General features: G+C 50.2%; 2 protein-coding genes across 2 annotated transcripts; one reads left to right on the top strand and one right to left on the bottom strand.

The window, feature by feature from the left end:
* Positions 1 to 1,414: 1,414 nt before the first annotated feature.
* Positions 1,415 to 3,599, bottom strand: LOC132523811 (uncharacterized). Its single transcript, XM_060155498.1, has 2 exons — positions 3,029 to 3,599; positions 1,415 to 2,903 (listed from the first exon to the last, which is right to left on the bottom strand). The coding sequence occupies exons 1-2, from the start codon at positions 3,193 to 3,195 to the stop codon at positions 2,387 to 2,389; spliced, it is 684 nt and encodes a 227-aa protein (XP_060011481.1). The 5' UTR covers positions 3,196 to 3,599; the 3' UTR covers positions 1,415 to 2,386.
* LOC132522667 (thimet oligopeptidase-like) lies at positions 3,194 to 16,804 on the top strand. The gene is given in 5 exon segments (XM_060153224.1): positions 3,194 to 3,230; positions 3,432 to 3,473; positions 3,476 to 4,232; positions 5,056 to 5,345; positions 16,734 to 16,804. Coding segments are annotated over 5 exon segments (1,197 nt in total).
* The last annotated feature ends 3,950 nt before the right edge of the window (positions 16,805 to 20,754 follow it).

Below are 20,754 nucleotides of genomic sequence, written 5' to 3'. Positions count from 1 at the left end.
CTCCCTCCCTCCTTCTCCTCCCTCTCCCTCTCCCTCTCCCTCCAACTCTCCCGCTCCCTCCATCTCTCCATCTCCCTCACTCCCTCCCAGAGAGGGAGAGATGGAGAGGCAGAGACAAGGGAGAGGGAGAGACAGAGAGGGAGAGATGGAGGGAGAGGGAGGGAGAGGAAGAGAGGGAGAGAGATATGGAGAGGAGAGCGAGAGAGAGGGGGGAGAGGGAGAGGGAAAGAGGTCTCTTCCTCCCTCCCTCTCCCTCTGTCCTCCTTCTCTCCCTCTCCCTCCCTCTCTCCCTGTCCCTGTTTCCCTGTTCAGCTCTCCCTCTCCCTCTTTCCCTCTCCCTCTCCCTCCACCTCCTTCCCTCTCCAGAGATGGAAGGAGGTGGAGGGAGAGGGACAGGGAAAGAGGGACAGGGAGAGCAGGAGAGGGAGGGGGAGAGGGAGGGAGAGGGGGGAAAGGGAGAGAGGGATAGAGAGAGGGAGCGAAGACGTCTCTCCCTCTCTCCCTCCCTCTCTCCTTCTCCTCCCTCTCCCTCTTCCACCAACTCTCCCTCTCCCTCCATGTCTCCATCTCCCTCACTCCTTCCCACATAGGGAGAGATGGAGGGAGAGGCAGAGATAAGGGAGAGGGAGAGAGGGAGAGGGAGAGATGGAGGGAGAGGGAGAGAGGAAAAGAGAGAGGGACAGAGGGAGAGAGGGGGGGGGAGAGAGAGAGAGAGGGAGAGCGGGAGAGGGAAAATGGTCTCTTCTTCCCTCCCTCTCCCTCTCTCCTCCGACTCTCCCTCTCTCACCCTCCCTCCGTCTCCCCCTCTCCTTCCCTCGCCCTTTCCCTTCCTCTCTCCCTCTTCCTCCCTCTGTCACTCCCTCTCCCTCCATCTCTCCCTCGCCCTCACTCCCTCTCAGAGAGGGAGAGATGGAGGGAGAGGCAGAGACAAGGGAGAGGGAGAGAGGGAGAGGGAGACCAGAACAGGGAAACAGGGACAGGGAGAGAGAGAGGGAGAGGGAGAGAGGGAGAGAAGGAGGAGAGAGGGAGAGGGAGGGAGGAAGAGACCTCTTTCTCCCTCCCTCTCCCTCCCTCTCTCCCTCCCTCCCTCTCTCCCTCTCCCTCTCTCCCTCTGCCTTATCTCTGCCTCTCTGGGAGGGAGTGAGGGAGATGGAGAGACGGAGGGAGAAGGAGAGTTGGAGCGAGAGGGAGAGGGAGGAGAAGGAGGGAGGGAGAGGGAGAGAGGGAGGGAGAGAGGGAGGGAGGGAGGGAGGGAGAGACATCTTTCGCTCCCTCCATCACTCTCTCCCTCTCCCCCCTCTCCCTCTCCCCCCTTTCTCTCCCTCTCCCCCCTCCCTCTCCATCTCTCTCCCCTCCCTCTCCATCTCTCTCTCCCCCTCCCCCCTCCCTCTCCCCCTCCCTCTCCATCTCTCTCTCCCTCTCCCCCCTCCCTCTCCATCTCTCTCTCCCTCTCCCCCCTCCCTCTCCATCTCTCTCTCCCTCTCCCTCCACCTCCTTCCCTCTCCAGAGAGGGAAGGAGGTGGAGGGAGAGGGAGAGGGAAAGAGGTAGAGCCAGAGCGTGCGGAACAGGGAAGCAGGGACAGGAAGAGAGGAAGGGAGAGAGGGAGAAGGGGAGAGGGAGAGGGAAAGGGGGAGAGGGAGAGGGGGAGGGAAAGAGGGAGAGAGAGAGAGGGACAGGGAAAGAGGGACAGGGAGAGAGGGAGGGAGAGAGGCAGGGGGAGAGCTGGAGGGAGAGGGAGAGGCAGCGAGGTAGAGGGAGAGAGGGAGAAAGGGAGAGAGAGAGGGAGAGCGGTAGAAGTGCTGAGGAGGGGGGCTCCCTCCCCCTCCCCCTCCCATCCTCTCCCTACTGCTTTCTCTTTTCTCTGCTTCAACAAACACCAGGCGCCTTTTAGATCAGCCCTGAAGTCAACGTTGATGCTTGGACAGCCTGACCTCCCCGCTGACTTCCAGCCCAGGACCACCGCTGGGAGATGAAGTCTGCGGGGCCCTGGGCGCAGGCTGCACAGGCACCTCCCCTGATGCCCAATCTCTCCTCGTTTACGACGCAGCCGACACTCCCCTCCCTGACTCCCCAAGATTTGGGGCCTTTTTAGTATGTGTGGATAATGCCATGAGCTACTATTTAACTCTTCCACGAGGACCCATCTCCCAAAATGCAGTAGTTTTCAGCCTTGGCTGCACTAGAGAACCCCCAGGGAAGGGAGAGACGTCTCTCCCTCCCTCTCTCTTTCTCTCCCTCTGTACTTCTGTCTACCTCTCTCCCTCTCCCTCTCCCTCTGGGGTGATGCCCGATGAGCTCAGAATCGCAGATGGCCCCCCCATCCCCTCTCTGTGGCTTGCATGGGGGATGCACCTTCTCACTGTGGCCCGGGCATGGCCTTGACAGTCAGACATCGGGTCCTGCACGGACACTTGTGTTTGTTCCATAGCGCAGGTGGCTGCAGTCTGTGCTTCTGTAGATGGGGGCTGTGCGTGAGCCCTTCATCTTACCCGCAGACACCACTGGTGCTCGCTCGGCCTCGTGGGTGATGCGGGGGGCACGGGGGACAGTCTTGTGTCCCCACCTTCTTGGGCTACAGACAGGCCACGCTGGTCCTGTGGTGACTGGGGGCTCCCAGGAGAACCCCACTGCAGACCGGAGAGGTGGCCCCAGAGAAGGTGGCGTACGCCTGGGGCCGGGCCTCATCAGTGAGCCACGGGCCACCTGCAGCAACAGCTGTCTCACCGTCCAGGGGCTGGGTGTTCGGGCGCCGTGGGGTTGAGCCACTGTCTGCACGGCAGCCGTGTTTGTCTTGTTGAGCCCGGGGAGGCCCCTTGGTGGCTCCTGGAAAGACTGGCCGCATTTCTTCCTGCCCTTGGCCTTAGAGCCATCACGTTCATGCCGTTTCTGGTTCCAAAAGGACCTGTGTTAATAAAGACCACGTGTTAGGACAGCACCAAAGTGTCTAGAAATCCGGGCCAGGAGGAGGAGGGAGGGGGATTGGCTGTGCCCGCCAGTGGCCTGGGAGCCCTGCCCGCCTGCAGAGACCTGGCCCGGGGCCCGCGGGGAGGCCGTGGCCCTCGGTCCCCAGCGCCTTCCATCTCTGGGTTCCAGGAGAACTGCGTGATCCTCAGGGAGCTGGTGAGGCTGCAGGCCCTGAAGTCCCGCCTGCTGGGGTTCCGCACGCATGCCGACTCCGTGCTGGAGATGAACATGGACAAGACCAGCCAGGTGGTGGCCACTGTCCTAGGTAACACCGCCTCCCCCTGAGTCCCAGTGGGGACGGGGTCAGGCGGACCTTGACCGGACGTGGTGCTGCCTGAGACCCCACTGTGTCAGCCCTTGGGGGTCACCTTCCCAGACCCTTCATTCTGCCTCGAGGGGCGCGGGGTCGGGGGTGGCTGGGGGGCCGCCCCAGGGACGTAGCCGAGCCTCTCCCCTCCGCCCGCAGGTGAGCTGGCCCAGAAGCTGAAGCCCCTCGGGGAGCAGGAGCGGCCGTGATCCTGGAGCTAAAGAAGGCCGAGTGCCAGAGGCGGGGCCTGCACTTGGACGGCCCCATCAACGCCTGGGACCTGCGCTACTACATGAACCAGGGAGAGGAGACGCGCTACCACGTGAACCTGTACCTGCTCAATGAGGCTTTCCCCATGCAGGCGCTCACACGCGGGCTGCTGGCCATCTCCCAGGAGCTGCTGGGGCTGACCTTCGACCTGGAGGAGGGCACCAGCATGTGTCACGAAGACGTGAGGCTCTAAACGGTCTGGGACGCGGCCTCGGGCAAGGTCATCCATCGGCAAGTTCTACCTGATCTCTATCCTCGGTGCGTGCGTGGGGGAACCTGTCGGCCGTGGGCCGGGGCTCCTCTGTGGAAGCGGGGCCCCATCCACGTCCCTCCGCAGGGTGGGGAAGTCCGGGCACGCGGCCTGCTTCGGCCTGCAGCCGGGCTGCCTACAGCACGATGGGAGCTGCCAGATTGCCATCGCGGCCATGGTGGCCAACTTCACCAAGCCTACGCCCAACCTGCCCTCCCTGCTTGCAGCATGATGAGCGGGAGACCAACTTCCACGACGTCGGGCACGCGATGCACCAGCTCCGCTCCCAGGCGCAGGGCTGCAGGCAGGGGGCGGGGAGGGCCCGGGCGTGCGTGGTCCTCAGGCAGGCCCTCGCCATGGGATTCTTCCACTGACATCACCCCGCACGTGGTGACGCCCTCGGTGTCAGCTTCCATCATCAGACCCCAGGCACTGGGCGCGTAAATAACGGAAATGGATGTCCTCGAGGCTCTAGAGGCTGGAAGACCCAGATCAAGGAGTCAGGGCTGGTTCCCTGCATGTTAAATACATGCACTCAAGAGTTGCCTTGAAAAAAGACAAAAGAAAAGAAAGGAACGTTGCCTGCAAGTCTGCTGACAGCCGGTGATGAGAACCAGAGGGAAGGCTCTGGGGCCGGGGGCGCAGTGCCCTGTGAGCTCGGGGGCTGCTGCCAGTCTCCGTGCAGGCTCAGCAAGTCCCCGTGACTTCCCCACGTGGGGGGCGCCAGCTGAGCGTCTGGGCCCAGGACCCACTGCTCGTTCAGTCTTCCTGTGGTCAGCCCTTCATCCTGAGCGCGATGCTCTCACACGCTGCACCGGGGCGTGTGGGGACAGTTTACTGAGCTGTACAGACGTCACTACTGCTTTGGACCATTTCCGTCACCCCGAAAATGTCCCTCACGCCCTTAGCTATCACTCCGTCCCCCCGCCAGCCCCTGACAACCTGGAACCCACTCGCTGACTCTGTGGATCTACCTGCTCTGGACGTTTCTCCTCAGTGGGGTCACGCCCTGTGTGTCCTTCTGTGTATGACTTCTCTCGCTGAGCATCGTGTTCTCAGGGTGTATCGACGCGGCAGCGAGCGTCAGGGCTTCACCGCATTGCGTGGCTGAGGGACGTAAAGACGACAAGAGAAAAGAAAAGAACGTTGCATGCAAGTCTGGTGACAGCCGGTGAAGAGAACCAGAGGGAAGGCTCTGGGGCCGGGGGCGCCGTGCCCTGGGAGGCCCTGGCGCTGCTGCCAGTCTTGGTGGGGCACGGGCAGCACCGTCCCTCAGGAGCTGCTGGACAAGCTCATCAAGTCCCGGGAGGCCAACCCAGATGCGGCCGGACCGAGGGAAGGGAAGGGGGCTTCCGGTCTGCCCGGCTGGAAAGCGCGGCCTGGACACGGTGCCAGCCCCCCGTCTCCTTCCTCCCGCCCCCCAGGCCTCTTCAACCTGTGCCAGATCGTCCTGGCCAAGGTGGTTCAGGCCCTGCACACGCAGACTCCCGCGGACCCGGCCCAGGAGAATGCCCGCCTCTGCCAGGAGATCCCGGGGTTCCCAGCCATGCCAGGTAGCCAAGCGCGCACCGGGCTCACCTCAGCGGTCGGTTGGCGGCTACTGCCCAGGTCAAGAGGATCATCTGGTGGTGTGTGAATGGGGACCGACTGACGGGCTCCGGCCGAGGCCCGCTGACCTCTGGCCTCTTCCTGCCACGGTTCTTGGCTGGTCCCTCCAGCTGTGGCCCGCGGAGTCCGAGGGTGGGGTGGGAGGCTCTGCACATGCTTTCTAGAGAGCCTGGAAGAGGCAGGAGAGGGCTTCATACCCCGAACAGAAGGCATCGACGAGGTCTGCCCGAGCATGTCGGTGCGGACACGCGGTTCACTCCCTCGTGAGCGCTTTAACCAGCGATCTCCCCGTGGTGGAGGGCGAGCCCCGACTCATCTCTCGCAGCCTCGGCAGCTGACCTTGTAAGAGGCTTAGGAGTGAACCCTCGTGAGCTTCAGCAGAAAGTCGGCAAAGATTTATTTGTGTCCCTCCACTGAACTGCCAGCAAGGTCCCCGTTTTCTACAAGTGTTGGGCCAATACTCTCTCTAGTGGCAGGGGACTCAGACAAGGCTGCTTTGGGGCCCCCACCCCCGCTCTGGGGCAGGGGCACTGAGCGGCCAGGGAGCCGGGCAGGAGCCCCTCCGCGTGTGTCCCAGTGACCCACCTGCCTGCGACCTTCGGCCGCCTGGCAGGAAGCTACGACGCCCAGTCCTCTGGCCAGTCATTCCTGCAAGAAACACTGGAACCAGTTTCTGCCAACCCGCCAAAAAAAAACGACTTCAAAGGCAACGTGGTGTCACAGGAAGGGCTTGTTTCTGTGTTTCTTTGTTTTTAGTTCATTAGGCCTCACTTAAAATTCTGATTCCACAGTGCACTTGCTTTGGGATCTTCAACAACACTCATAACCTCTGCAAGTTTCAGTAGAGTAAGTTTATGTGATTACCTTCATCTGTAATATCCCTGTGTTGCAGTCTTAATTAATTCAGATTAATTCATCTTAATCTTAATCTCAAGTTCAGATCAAAGACTAGTTCCTCTGTGACTTCTCCTCTGAACTGATTCAAAAGCCTCCTCTCCCGTCCTCATCTGGCTTCTCTTCTCTTCTGGAATCTCATAAGAACTTCTATGACCTCTCTGGTTTTTTGTTGTTGCTGTTGTCTGTTTGTTTGGTTTTTAATTGAAATATAGTTGATTTTCGATGTCGTGTCCGTTTCAGGTGTACAGCACAGTGATTCCGTTTTCAGATTCTTTTCCCTTATAAGTTATTACAAAATATTGAGTACAGTTCCCTGTGCCATAGAGGAGATCCTTGTTGTATCAACTCTATGCCTTCTTTGAATGACCGTAGCACTTGTTGTCTGTATCATTTTTATGTCTGTTGTGGCTTTGTGACTGAAAACGAAAATTTTCTATTTGTTCATGTCCTGGCCCTTCCTTAGAAATGTGTTCATTTACCTATTTCATATTTATTGACTACATCTTAGACACCGTGTTAGCTGCTTGCTCTAGATGTTAGTAAAACATAGACCTTCCTGCTCAAAGGGTCACAGTATTTGTGGGAAAACAAAAAACTGAACAACCTATGTCTCTAAGAGCTTTGTACTTCCCAAAGAGAACACACCTCGTAGGTACAATAAATACATGTATCATACGTAAATGTATAAATAGTTAATGGGATTATACACCTGAGATAAATGCTTTTCGATTCTGAGGAAATGATGATTATATTTCACCAGGAGCTCAATACCACTCTGAGAATGAGGGCTTAACCCCCGACTTGACTCACTGCATCGCTTTCCTATATAAAAATACACAAGTCTGTACATACGCTCTAGAAAAAGGCTTATCTGGCATGAATTTCAGATAGCAAGAAGAAAACTTCAAGAGGTTCAGAGAAGCATCCAGAAGCTCAGATGACTGTCTGGCACTAATACAACTTGCTTGACAGGAAAATAGAGCTGTAAATCTCACAAAATTAGATGATCTTCTAAGAATTTCAAAACCGCCTGCTAGTAATTAGAAATCCTAGAAGAACCGCTTCTTTTAAAGCATACTGATAATATGCTTTACAGCTTAATATTCAGAAGCCTATGTTTTGGCTAAGTGAGCTTCAGGAATGAAGGAAACTTGTGGTTCAGTTCCATCTACTCTGGAACCTCTGGTCAAAACACCTACTTCTGTGCTCAGCCATCTTATCATCTGTAAAATGGAGGCAACTCTAAGAAAACATAGTCACAGAGATGTTGCACAGTTTCCTGTGTCACTGTCTTCATTTGTTTCAGAAAACCAATAACGTCTAAGCTACTACTGCAAAGAGTGCAGTGTTACTTGGGGTCATCTAGTGCAGCTCTGTCAAAGTAAAGAAAAGGAAAGGGGCCTAGAATAACTGTAATTTTCCCAAGAGGACACTATTATTTTATGGCAAATCTGAGTCAAGAACCCTGATCTCTTTGATGCCATTCCATTGTTCTTTCGTTGGGTTCTCAGCAACCCAGAGAAAGAAAGAGAAATAAAACTCCTATGTGCTGTGTCACTGGTACAGGACGTGGCAAGATTGGAATTGGAGAACTACATATTAACAGGTATTTGGGAAATTCTTCAAACTAATTAAGATATATACCAGGTACATAAAAAACAGTTATGTTTTCCCAAGACGATTCTGTGGAATGAACAGAACTGGTAACTGAAGGTGCCTGTGTGCTGCAGTTCCAAACAGGACGGGTGAATGCTTGTTTTCTGGCACCTTTAAGACTCCACCCCAATATACACATTAAAATAAAATTAACATTTCAACTGGGTCATATTTAATTCTGCATGCTCTTGTAAGTCAGCAAAATAGTCCATATATCATTTAAGTTGTCACTCACTTTCTTTTCTTTTCTTTTCTTTTTTTTGCGGTACACGGGCCTCTCACTGCTGTGGCCTCTCCCGTTGCGGAGCACAGGCTCCGGACGCGCAGGCTCAGCGGCCATGGCTCACGGGCCTAGCCGCTCCGCGGCATGTGGGATCTTCCCGGACCGGGGCACGAACCCGTATCCCCTGCATCGGCAGGTGGACTCTCAACCACTGAGCCACCAGGGAAGCCCGTCACTCACTTTTTAACTTGAGTTTCAATTTCTAAAAGTCTTTCCAAACACAAAACAGAGGTGGGAAAATGGTATATGGGAAGCTGCAGAGATGAAATAAGCTTACTGCATTCGGCATAAAGATGAATACCCAAACAACTTCTGCATAGCTGGAAGTGTCCAAATCTACTATCTTCGTTTTGTAGTCAAGGCTTCCGGAAAAATATGCTAACGGATTCCTAATTACCCAAATGCCCCATATCTGTTTCAGTAAGTATCATTATATATTATGGAAATTTTTCTCAGTGACAGAGAAAGACATCCTGGCCGAGCATCCCCCTGCCCATGACACACAGATGATGGGTCTCAAGCTACCTTGAAGGCGTTGGAGCCCACTTTATCCATTACTAATATTAATGGAGGACAAAACTTCATATTCTGTTTGCTCTGTGTTTGTTAAATCACTTCTTCCCTTCATTCAAATGGATGACACATAATTGAGTCTGTAGTGTGTGTATCACTGGAAACTGAACACACTTTTGTTGGTTTTATTAACGTCATAGGTTTCTAGGGGGGGTCTACTAAATAACTAAGTCTAGTTTCACAGTTACAAATAAATTATGATGTAATTTTGAATAATAGTTATGATGTAATAAATTATGATGTAATTTTGAATAAAGTAAGCTCATCATAAAGGAAGGATACTGAGAGTTGCTACTACCCCTTCCTTGAGGGGCTCTTGTAAAGCACTAAATCAAGTAACAGAGGTTTATATGCATGCATATATTTTCAATGATATTTGAACACACTTGAAAAGAACTCTACGGAATGCATTATAAAACCTCGATGCTGTGTGTCCCTAGTTCCCAGCTCTCTCGTTCAAACTATTTAAATGAACAAAATGTTATCTATTAGGATAGCTATCAGAGTACTCCAAATACTACTTCTTGCAGTACCCTGTCCCAACCATTTGCCTTCCTCTTCCCATTAGTCCTTAATTCAGAAACCCCAGAGATTTGTTCATTAATTTATGAACATATTTCTTCATTCAGCCGAGAAAATTGATGGATCCCTTACCAAATTTCAGGCACCCTTCTTCAGGATGTTTTCTAGGCATGTTCAGGAAACACAGCAGTGATTAACACAGATGAATATAGCCTCTCTCGAGCTGAGGGGAGAGACAAAAGTAAAGAAGCAAATATAAAATCATAAGTGTAAATACGTACATAAAAATTGAATAAATGGGTAGAATAACTAGTATATCAGGTAAGTGCTGGAGAAAAACAGCAAGCAGGGAAGGCGGATGGAGATTGTTAGCTGGTAGGAGGAGGCTGCGATCGGAAACTAAGTGATCACTGAGGGCTTTCTGGGGAAGATAAAATTTACGAGGGAACCTAAGGTTGTGAGAGGGAGCAAGGTGCATATCTGGGAAGTGAATAGTACAAGCAGAGGGAACAGTCAGATGGAAAGGCAATGAGGCAAGAGTGGGCTTGGAGTATCCAAGGAGCAGAAAGGATGTCAGTGTGTGGAAAACAGAGGGAGCAAAGTGGAGAGGAGAAGGAAACCGTCAGAGAGGAAACAGAGGCCCAGACTTCTAGGGCTGTGGAGGCACTTTGAGGACTTTGCTTTTCCTGTGAAGAAGCCATTGAAGAGACTTGAGTGACATGATCTGACTTATGTTTTAACAGGATCTCTCTGGATGCCATGTTGATTAGAGACTGCAGGAGAATAAGGACAAGCCCCAGAAGACCAATAGTTGATTCAAATGTCAAGAAACATTTATGCCTTCACCCTTCAACTTCACAAATGATGCCATTTCCACTGAGCTATTGAAAAATATCATCTGGCTTTCAAAACAATAAACCAGAAGGCATTTTCTCACATAAGCAAGGTCACAAACAACTGTCAGCTAAAGGTGAAATAGCAACCAATCAAATAATAACAAAAACATTTTTTATAGATTTTAAAACCTTACAAAGCATTTTCTTGTCCATTATCTAAGTTAATCCTCAAATCAACGCCATGAGATAGTTATTATTTTCCCATTAGAAGTGACCGCATATTAAATCCTTAGTGATTGCTCAAGAAAAGCTGAAATCTTGAGTGTACATCTATTAATGCCAAGGTTGGGTTTTTTACCCATGGGAACATTGGATGCTAAAATCCACGGGGATTTTCAGCTCAAGATGGCAGACTAGGAAATATATTTACTTTCTGGTCCTCCTGAAACCATGTTTAAATAAAACTGCAGAAATACCAAAATTAATCAACCAATAAAAGCCAAGACATTGTGGAAGTCATCAACCACAGAAAGATTTCAACACATTTCGAGAAGGCAAACAATGAAATGGAGGGGCCATGAATAAAATAATGAAGAAAAGACTACCCTAAGTAGGGTCTGCACAAAGCCAGGCAGCTTTTGCTGAGCCCTGGTTATAGTAAAGGACAGAGGAAAGAAGAGGGGCTGAAAACAAGGAGACAAAAGTCATTTTAGGAAAAAACGTTCACTTAATGAGCTCCAGGGAACACTCAGCCTGCTGCCATACTCACTCATGGATTACAGTGGATTGTTGGTAAGCAAGACGAGAAAACAGGGAACCAACAAACAAAAATCAAGACACGGTTTCTTACTGAGCTCTTCTCAAATGAGATCAAGAAATTATGGTTCAATGCCATAGCTGTAAATCATTTCTGCTCCTGGAGAGGTTAGAAAGGGCTTATAATAGTTACCCTTTTTCTTCAGACAGAATTTAGGTCTGAGCAAAAGCTTTTGTGTCCTCCAACCTCAAAGTTTATTGGGGATGGAAGTCCAAATTTGCTTTGACATACCATAAAAAGAATCTCATGAGCAGAGGGTCAAACTACTTTTGGAATATATGAATTATGCCCAGTGTGATTTTAAATAGATTTTAAACAAAAATATATAAATTTTCACTGATCTATATGGTTCTGAAACTTCTACATGTTACATGCCTGATATATAACACACAATGTCAGTCCCAGGAGAGAGAAAACACTCCAATGAAGCAAGCCAAAGAAACAAGATTCGAACAAGGTAAAGTGATGTGTAGACCAAGACCAGGATTTTTCAGTTCTTTCCTGTCATGCTGTAGCTTCCAGCTCCTGAATAACAACACGTGTTTCCCTTGTCCTAGACACACAAGAGTATGTCTCCTCTATGGGGCGTAAGAAGCTCTAGAGTTACATATGTGTAGTAAAGAGTGGACCCAGCCGGCATACTCACAATGACCAAATTGTGTTGATCGTACTTTATTTTAAACCAATACATCGCTCCATGCTGAAGTTGCAATAAATGATATATTTGCTTTCTAGACATGAATGAGAAGCCTTACTGGATATACTCCAGGAAGGCCAGAGAAACTGGCTTCTAATCCATACAGAATAATTCATTGATGAATTCCTTTCAGGAGAGCCCCTGATTTATCTAGAATATAAGCTTTACATACCTGGATCCTTCAAACTAGACCAAAGGGACAAATCTAGGCTGCAAGCCTCAATTAGAAATGTGGGATGGTGCTATGCTGACAACTGGTGGTCCCTGACCTATCTTCTGAGATTAGAAGCCAGTGTGGTGGATGACCAATTCACGCGTTGAACAAAAGAACACCTCCTACAGGGCAGTGTATGTGTTCATTACAGGTATGGCACTTAGGGCTAAAAGTAACACATGAAGCATATATGATAAGGAGGCACCAGAGTCCAGAGCACGAGCTCTGGAATCACACAGGCTTGCTTCGAATCCCGGCTAAGCCACTACCATCTGTATACCCTGAAGAACAGTCGAAGGTTTAAATGTTCTTTTACCAAATTTCGAAAAACAAGTGAAGAAAGAACCTACCTGCCAGGAAGGGACATCGTGGGGTGCAGCATCCAGTCGCGTCAGGGCTCTGCATCCCCTGCTCAGAAACCTGCACCGCCTGGCTCATGGTGATGCTGGCAGCTCAGCAGCCCTGGAGAAGGCGCTCCTGTCTCCAGGGCTCGTGGACAAGCTGGGGAGGTCCACGTAGGCGGCGGGCCACAGCCTGGCAAACTCTGGGTGCCTCCTCCACTCAGCTCTGGGCAGGCTCTGGCCTCTGGGCCCCGTTGCGGGGAAGGGCTGGCCGATACATAGCCAGGGCTGAGGGGTCTGCAGAGCCGGTGCCCAGGCAGGGTGAGCTCTGGAGGAGAAGACTTCCACAGTCCCACAACAGCATGGTGGCCCATCCGGTGCCAAACACCTGCCACCCACAGCGACAAGTCCCAGCCGCTAGAAAGCCCAGAAGGGCTCGGGCTCTTTGCCCTCGGGCCGGGTTTCTCCAGGGGCTGGGCTTGTGTGGGGCCCCCATACCACCCCCTGACCCGCCCTTGCTCTGTGACACGTACAATGCAATGTCAACACCCAGGCTGAGCCGGCCAGTGTTCAGTGCGTGCTAGACCTTGAGAAGACTTAGCAGCTAGAGAGAAGCTCTCCCACTTTCACTCGCTTTTCTCAGATCAGGCAGGCAGCCCATCTCACCCCAAAGCTATGGACACCACACTTCCTTCCCAGGCTATCGTTTTCCGTTCTGCCCCTGTTGTCCCTTTCCATTCTGCCCCCCTTTTCCCCAGCACCCCATTTACGGCTTCGGGTGTCATCGGTGCTGCAGCAGGCAGCACCTCTGATCCCGAAGCTATGGACACCACACCTCCTTCCCAGGCTATCGTTTTCCGTTCTGCCCCTGTTGTCCCTTTCCATTCTGCCCCCCTTTTCCCCAGCACCCCATTTACGGCTTCGGGTGTCATCGGTGCTGCAGCAGGCAGCACCTCTGACCCCGAAGCTATGGACACCACACCTCCTTCCCAGGCTATCGTTTTCCGTTCTGCCCCTGTTGTCCCTTTCCATTCTGCCCCCCATTTCCCCAGCACCCCATTTACGGCTTCGGGTGTCATCGGTGCTGCAGCAGGCAGCACCTCTGACCCCGAAGCTATGGACACCACACCTCCTTCCCAGGCTATCGTTTTCCGTTCTGCCCCTGTTGTCCCTTTCCATTCTGCCCCCCTTTTCCCCAGCACCCCATTTACGGCTTCGGGTGTCATCGGTGCTGCAGCAGGCAGCACCTCTGACCCCGAAGCTATGGACACCACACCTCCTTCCCAGGCTATCGTTTTCCGTTCTGCCCCTGTTGTCCCTTTCCATTCTGCCCCCCTTTTCCCCAGCACCCCATTTACGGCTTCGGGTGTCATCGGTGCTGCAGCAGGCAGCACCTCTGACCCCGAAGCTATGGACACCACACCTCCTTCCCAGGCTATCGTTTTCCGTTCTGCCCCTGTTGTCCCTTTCCATTCTGCCCCCCTTTTCCCCAGCACCCCATTTACGGCTTCGGGTATCATCGGTGCTGCAGCAGGCAGCACTTCTGACCCCGAAGCTAATGACACCACACCTCCTCCCTAGGCTATCTTTCTCCCTTCTTCCCCTGTTTTCCCTTTCTATTCTGCCCCTGTTTTCCCCAGCACCCCACCCCATTTACGGCTTAGGCCGGCATCGGTGCTTCAGCAGGCAGCAGCTCTGACACCAAACCTATGGACACCACACCTCCTTCCCAGCGCTGTCATTTTCCAGTCTGCCCTGTCTCCATGTAGAACCGCTACCTATTTCACACGGCTGTTCCTAGTTCTGGGAACACACCACTCACTGGTAGCAATGCCTCAGCCCATGCCTCGACTCATTTACCTGCAACGCTGGCCAACAGATAGACCAACACTTCAAAGTTATGACAGAAAGTTGAGTAAGTTATACGCTTGGAATTGCATTTATTATTATTAACAAGCACAACTGTAGTGCTTAGACTATAACAAGTAATCTTCTAAGTGCTTAGCAAATATTAACTCACTTAATCCTCATAATGGCAACCCTATAGGTAGGTAATGTTCATAATATTCACCTGTTTTGGGGGAAACTGAGGCCCAGAGGGGTTGAATAGCTTGTCTAATGCCACACAGTAAGTAGCGGGCAGAAACCCAGGATGAAAACCAGACCGTCGAGACTTTCATCACTTTGCTGTGTCACCTTATTAGATGTTGTGGTTAGGGAAGGGACTAAACTGGCAAGACTCTGAACTTGAGAAGGGAGAAATTAGAAAGTGACTGATCCTAGAAACTAGAGAGGATTTCAGCTCAGAAATTTCTGGTGATGAGACCCGGAAGAACAAGAACATGGTTGGATTATTAACTTGGGGTAGTATCTGAATCCATTGAGAAATGGTTTTGTCTTGTTTTTTTTTTTTAACTTAGAAAGGCCAGTTGGATGAAGATTAATGAAAAAAAAAAGTAGAAAGGAAAAGAGGAAGGTGCCTGAAGTGAGACATAACCTCTTCCCTATAAGTACTAGGGGTGGGTATTCTGTGGGAAAGGATGGAGCTCTCTCTACAGGTTTGTCACCAGGATGAACAAGGAGGAACATGGCAACCATTGTACTGGTTTTGATGATTCCTCAAAAACCAAGGCTTTAGTTTCCAAGAACTACCCACAGTAGCATACCTACCGTGTGTCAGACATGCCACCAAGTGTGTTTCCAGTCACACATTTTCATTGGAGAAATAGTTCCTATGAGGTACGCATTAGTTCCCTATGGCTGCTGTAACAAATTACTACCAATGAGCTTGCGTAAAACAAAACACACTCATTCTCTTATGGTTCTGGAAGACAGAGGTCCAAAACCAGTTTCCCTGGGCTGGAACCAGGAGTTGACAAGGCCGTCCATCCACCTTCTAGAGGCTCTAAGGGAGAATCTGTTTCCTTGACAGCATTCCTTGACTTCTGGCCACATCAATCCAACCCCAACTTCATCATCACATTCTCTTTGGAGTAAAAACTCCCTCTGCCTCTCTCTTACGAGAACACCAGTGGTTACATCTGGGTCCATCCAGGTAGGCCAGAAGAATCTCCCCATCTCAAAACCCTTACTTTCATCCCATTGGCAAAGTCCCTTCTGCCATTTAAGGTGACATTCACAGGTTCTGGGGATTAGAAGGTGGACATTTGGGGGCAATGGTACTACTATTCAGTCTACTGCAAGGTAGATACTATTATCTTCCTCAGATGTAGGAAATGAAGTTTAGGAAAGTAATTTGTCTCAGGTCTACAATTTCCAGAGTAGAGGTTTAAATTCTGCCAGTGAGACTTTAGGACACACTCTAAACAACTTTAACCTGTGTCCTTAATTACTGCATAATCCTTGGTTAAGAGTCACACTAAGGTATCAAGATCCAACTGATAATAACACAAGTACGGTCTCCTCTTTCACTATGTTTGCCTGGTGTATTTATGAATCTTGCCCAGAGCAGAAGAGTTCAGAAAATTGTTATGCACCTTTACTAGGAGAAAGCATTTACTGTTTGATGTGCACGGAGTAATGGAAGGCTATTTAAAATAAAATAAAACAAAATAAAATAAAATAAAATAAAATAAAATAAAATATGCCACCAAATCGTCAAGTGTCACAACAGAGGTAACCCCTGAGGAGACTAAAATTATCTCCAATTGTGCAGGTGAGAAAAGTGTCACTAAAGGCAGTTGTAGTTCAGCCAAGCCCTACAGCACAGAAGTAGGAATTTGGATAGGTACGAATGGGAAAAAAGACATTTTAGGCATGGGAAACAGTTTAATGCTGAATGGATGAGAAATATACGTTAGACCTTTCTAAATCAACTGGCTTATTAACTCAGTAAATCAGATTTGGTCAGTCAAACTAGCTTTAGCTGATTACTTATCCAGGGCATAGCTGTTGAGAGTAATTTTTGTCATAGAACAGTAAATAAAATTGTTGAACTATAGCTTTAGGCTTGCTAAGTGAAATAGATTGCTCTAGCTGATGTTCAAGTGACTTACTTGGTACTATTCACGAAATTGGGGGTTAACAACTGCTTAAGACAACATAGAGAATTGATCTTAAATAGTACTTGAAGTAGTTACTGTGTAAAGTATCTGTTCAGTAGCTCATGGTAAATGGATGTTTATAATCCCCACTGGACAACCAACTGCTTTTTTGCAAATGGTAATGTGAATTGCTGTCGCATAAACTATAGTAATGACCACCTATCTAATTTGTTGTCCAAACCAGAAATCTTCTAACAATACTGGTCTCCTAATAAAAGTAAGCAGGAAGCTAACACACACTGGGTGTCTCCCGTGTGCCTGTGCATGCATCTATATCTCACTGAACCCCCATAACAGCCCCCAAGAGAGGGACTCTGAGTGTCCCCATGCTGCTGGTGGAGAAACAGGCACAGGAAGGTTCAATAGTCTATCTACCTAAGATAACACAGAGGGTGGGAGAGCCTGTTTTTGAACCATCTGCCTCCAATTCCAGGTGCCAGGAGCCAGATTCAGCCTACAGGCCTCTTCCGCTCATCTGGAGGCGAAACCACGTGTAAGGATTAGTCAAATCCTGTCTTCACTCCTCAAGGTAGCTTGAACACTTGCACGTCCTCCAAATAGCATGTAGCATAAGCAATAAGATGTTTGCCCCGGGTATTGTCCAGGAACTTGGAATCAGCTGTGTCTAGTTAGGCTGAGCTGGTTAAGACTGGAGAGGACCACCGATCTTCCACCTGGGCCAGTGCCTTTTGACCTCCTGCCATCAGAGGGCCGAAAACTACAGCCTGAGAATGTGCTGAGCCCCGTAGCCTAGTTAGGCCAGCTCAGAACAATGACGAGCACACCTTTTTCCAATCACCTTTCCTCATGCTCCCTATGCCTCATACTGCCCTGCTTCTTTATTCTTTATCCCATAGATACCCCAAGCCCCTTGCCTTTGGGGAGGCGGATTTGAGACCTATTGTCACGTCACTTCCTCGCTTGGCTGCCTTGTGAATAAACCTCCTCTTTGCTGCAAACCTCAGCGTGTCAGTGTTTTGGCTTGCTGCGCCTCAGACAAAATGGTAGGGAGCTGTGGTAAAGATCCCTTGCCTGTGAGGGAAGCTGGTTACTAGCAGTCACGTTGCGGATGTTTTCTCCTCCCGGGGTGGGGGGGCAGACGTCCTGCTCTTCCAGAAAGAAGGGAGAAAGGCAGGAGCTGGACCCTTGCTCTCAGGGTCACCATCACCTAGGAGCTCGTTAGAAGCACAGAATCCAGGCCCCACCCAGAACTACTGAATTACAGCCTGCATTTAACAAGATCCACAAGAGAGGCATAGCCATAGTAAAGTTGGAGAGGCACCAAGCTGGAGTCCACGTAGCAGAGAAGCAGACAGGATTCTAGACCACGCAGAGTGTTAAAGGCCAACAGTTTGTTTTCTATTCTCAAAACAATGTTTTTGAGCCATGTTTATGAGCAATGTCCCAACTTGCTTTTAAGGTTTCTTGTGTGAAGAATGGATTGGAAGGAAACAAGATATATGGACACTGGTTAGGACCTCATTGCAACAGACAGGCAAGTTCAGTATTAGGATGTTGAGGAAGAGTTGACAGATTCAGAAGAAATTCAGGAGATAAACTGAAGCGGGCTTAATGGGGTATGAGATGGAGGAAAGGAAGGTCTTAGGGAATTAAAGGGTTTACTACACGTATGAGCAAAGCCTCAAAATTAATCCTTTGAACGTACAGAGGTAGAGCTCTCAAAGGACACCGGTTAGGAAGCAACTGTACGCCCTTTATAATTCCAAGAGACAACACAGATCAACTGTTGCGATGGAAAATTCGGCGGTACCGGTGCGTTTTTTCACTCAAACTTAGTTCCAGTGACTATTACTCACATTTTCTGTGCCTAAACAACACAGCTTGAGGAACTGAAGGGGATTCCATCCTGGTAATTAGGAGGGTCCCCAACACTGACAGTCCCATCTTAAAAAGCAGTCCCCCTGCATTTTACCCGAGGAGCAATGGCCAGAGCCTCCCTTTTAAAACGATGGGGAGAAACCAGAACATCACACACTGTCCCTTTCAGCTACTGTGAACTGAGCCGCGAGACGACCAGTACCCCCTAGCACAGCGCGGACGGGCCAGCGCGCGGGGGCCACTGTGACAGGCGACAGCACAAGAGACGAAGCCCAGGCCCAGGGGCTCTGAGCTCCACCGGCAACGCCCAGGGGCCAAGGCGTATTACCTTTCCGGGATGTGCTTTCCGCCCTTCCTCGTGGCCGACGAACTGGCTCATGTCACCCCCAAGATACCGCCCACCCAACGCCAGGACTGCCAAAGTCGCCAACCCGGCGTCCCCGGTGCCAGCACAAGGCCACGAACCACAGGCGCCTAGGCACAAGCCCACGCAGCTCGCGGACCTCCTTCTACCGCGCATGCGCCACCGCGGGGCGTCTCGAGATGACTCTCAGCACGCAGGCGGATTAACGCGCTTGATTGGTAAAGAGGATTCTGATGCCTGCAATCTCCCTCCTTAGCCGGAGGCTGGGAGCACACGTCCATTAGTTCGTGTGTGTACGAATTCCAATCATACGGGACATGGAAAGTTGTCCGACTCTCCCAGTTCCTTGTGTGGTTCGTCCAGATATTTCCCAAGTGCTTACATTCACACTTGTATCTTGTATGTAAGTATTTGTACGTAACAGGTATCCTGTAGTTTATAGAAGAGCAGCACACTATACACATACTATATGCATAGTCTACAACGTGTCTTGGATAGTGACGCTGTTATCTTTCTAAAATATAAACTTGGCTGGATTGCTCTGTTGCTTGAACATCTTCACTTAGCACAGAATACAGCCCAGGTTGTTAGCATAGCATTGAGAACTCTTTATAAACAAGTATCAGTCTGTCTCTCCAACTGAATTAGAAGTTCAAACTATGACTTCCAAGGACCTACATCATCCACCTCCCTCCTTTGCCCTGCCAGCCTCCCCTGATCTCATTCTCTACTGCCCTGCCCTCACTCACTTTCCCCTGTCCAGCCACACTGGCTTCCTTACTATTCCTCAAACATGCCAAGCACAGTCGGGCCTCAGGGACTTTGCACCTACTATTCCTTCTGCTTCAGAACACACCCTCCCACCCCATCTCCACTCTCCCAGAACACACCCTCCCACCCCATCTCCACTCTCCCAGAACACACCCTCCCACCCCATCTCCACTCTCCCAGATAGCCAATGGCTTGTTTCTCACTTCAAGGCTCTGCTCAATCGACATCTTAATAGAGGGGACTTCCCTGATCACCTACCACATTCCCTCACCTCTTCATCTTCTTTTGTTATTCTCCAAAGCACTTACCACCGCTTGACACTCCATATATTGACTTATTTATTCATCTCTCTCCCCCACTACAATGGAAAGTACGTAAGGGCAAGAACTTTGTTCTCTTCCTACTTCCTAGAACAGTGCCTTCAATTTAGAAGGTGTTATACAAATATTTGCTGAAAATCAACGTATGACTTCTTTGCCCTTTCACACTACCCTCTAGTCACACCAGAGGCTGCCCCTCCAGAGCACAAGTTCAAGCCCTGTGCCTTCTGTACCTGTCCCCAATACCTGGGCTGTCCTTTCCTCATTCCGGCAAAATCCTCTTCCCCCAAGCCCAGCTCAAACGCTGTCTCCTCAGTCAGGCCTTCCTCAATTTCTCCTCTATATTCCTGCTGCACTTGATTCTTTTATCATAATTAACCCACTTATACTCACTACATGTTTCTCTTCCTAGATAACTGTAAGTTGCTACTGAACAAAGACTTCTACTCACCTCTGTATCCCCGTGCCCTAACAACAAACCTATAAGGCTCTCGGTGTTTACTGAAACAATTTATTTTCTGAGTCTCTACCAATCCTAGGGAGTGCATAGTATAGTCTCCTCCTCATTATCAGTGAGCCTGGCACCTGTGGGAGGGCCTTACAGCAGAGGAGAGTCACCAATGGATCATAACTAAGGTCCTGAGACTGCAATGGCAGACAGCATGGTGAAGTTAGCCCACTGCATGCAGAAGACCCACAGAGGAGTCAGCATATGCAATGGACTACACTTGGTATAACATGTGAACAATCAAGGTTTACAAACGTGTTCTCATGCACTTGTAAGGATCTTCTAGCCCACGCGCAACAGACAGAACACACACAAAGGAGCCTGGAGGAAGTGAGTAGGCCGGCAGCTGCGCCCTAACATCTTAAGAGGGAACATTTCTGTGACTACAGTTTAAACAAATCAGATAATTTGCCTCCTTTCTAGACACCCTGGTTATCACAGGACAGGCCAAGCCTCTCAAGTTTTAAAGCTAAAGTACACGGAAGATCTGTGAATAGGGCTTAAGATATTTAAGAGCTAGTACCTGCATTAAGCAACCAGGTTATAGAATGAAAATTTATCTTGAAATGCCCGTCTCTCCCTCTCTCTCTCGCCTCCTATCCCCTATCTTCCCACCTCCATCTCTATTCCTTCTCCCCTACTCCCTGTTTTA

This window comes from Lagenorhynchus albirostris, chromosome 7 (assembly GCF_949774975.1).
Source record: "Lagenorhynchus albirostris chromosome 7, mLagAlb1.1, whole genome shotgun sequence".
In the NCBI taxonomy this organism is placed as follows: Eukaryota; Metazoa; Chordata; class Mammalia; order Artiodactyla; family Delphinidae; genus Lagenorhynchus; species Lagenorhynchus albirostris.
Note: the sequence above shows the minus strand (reverse complement) of the source record. Positions and strands in the feature narration are given on the sequence as shown.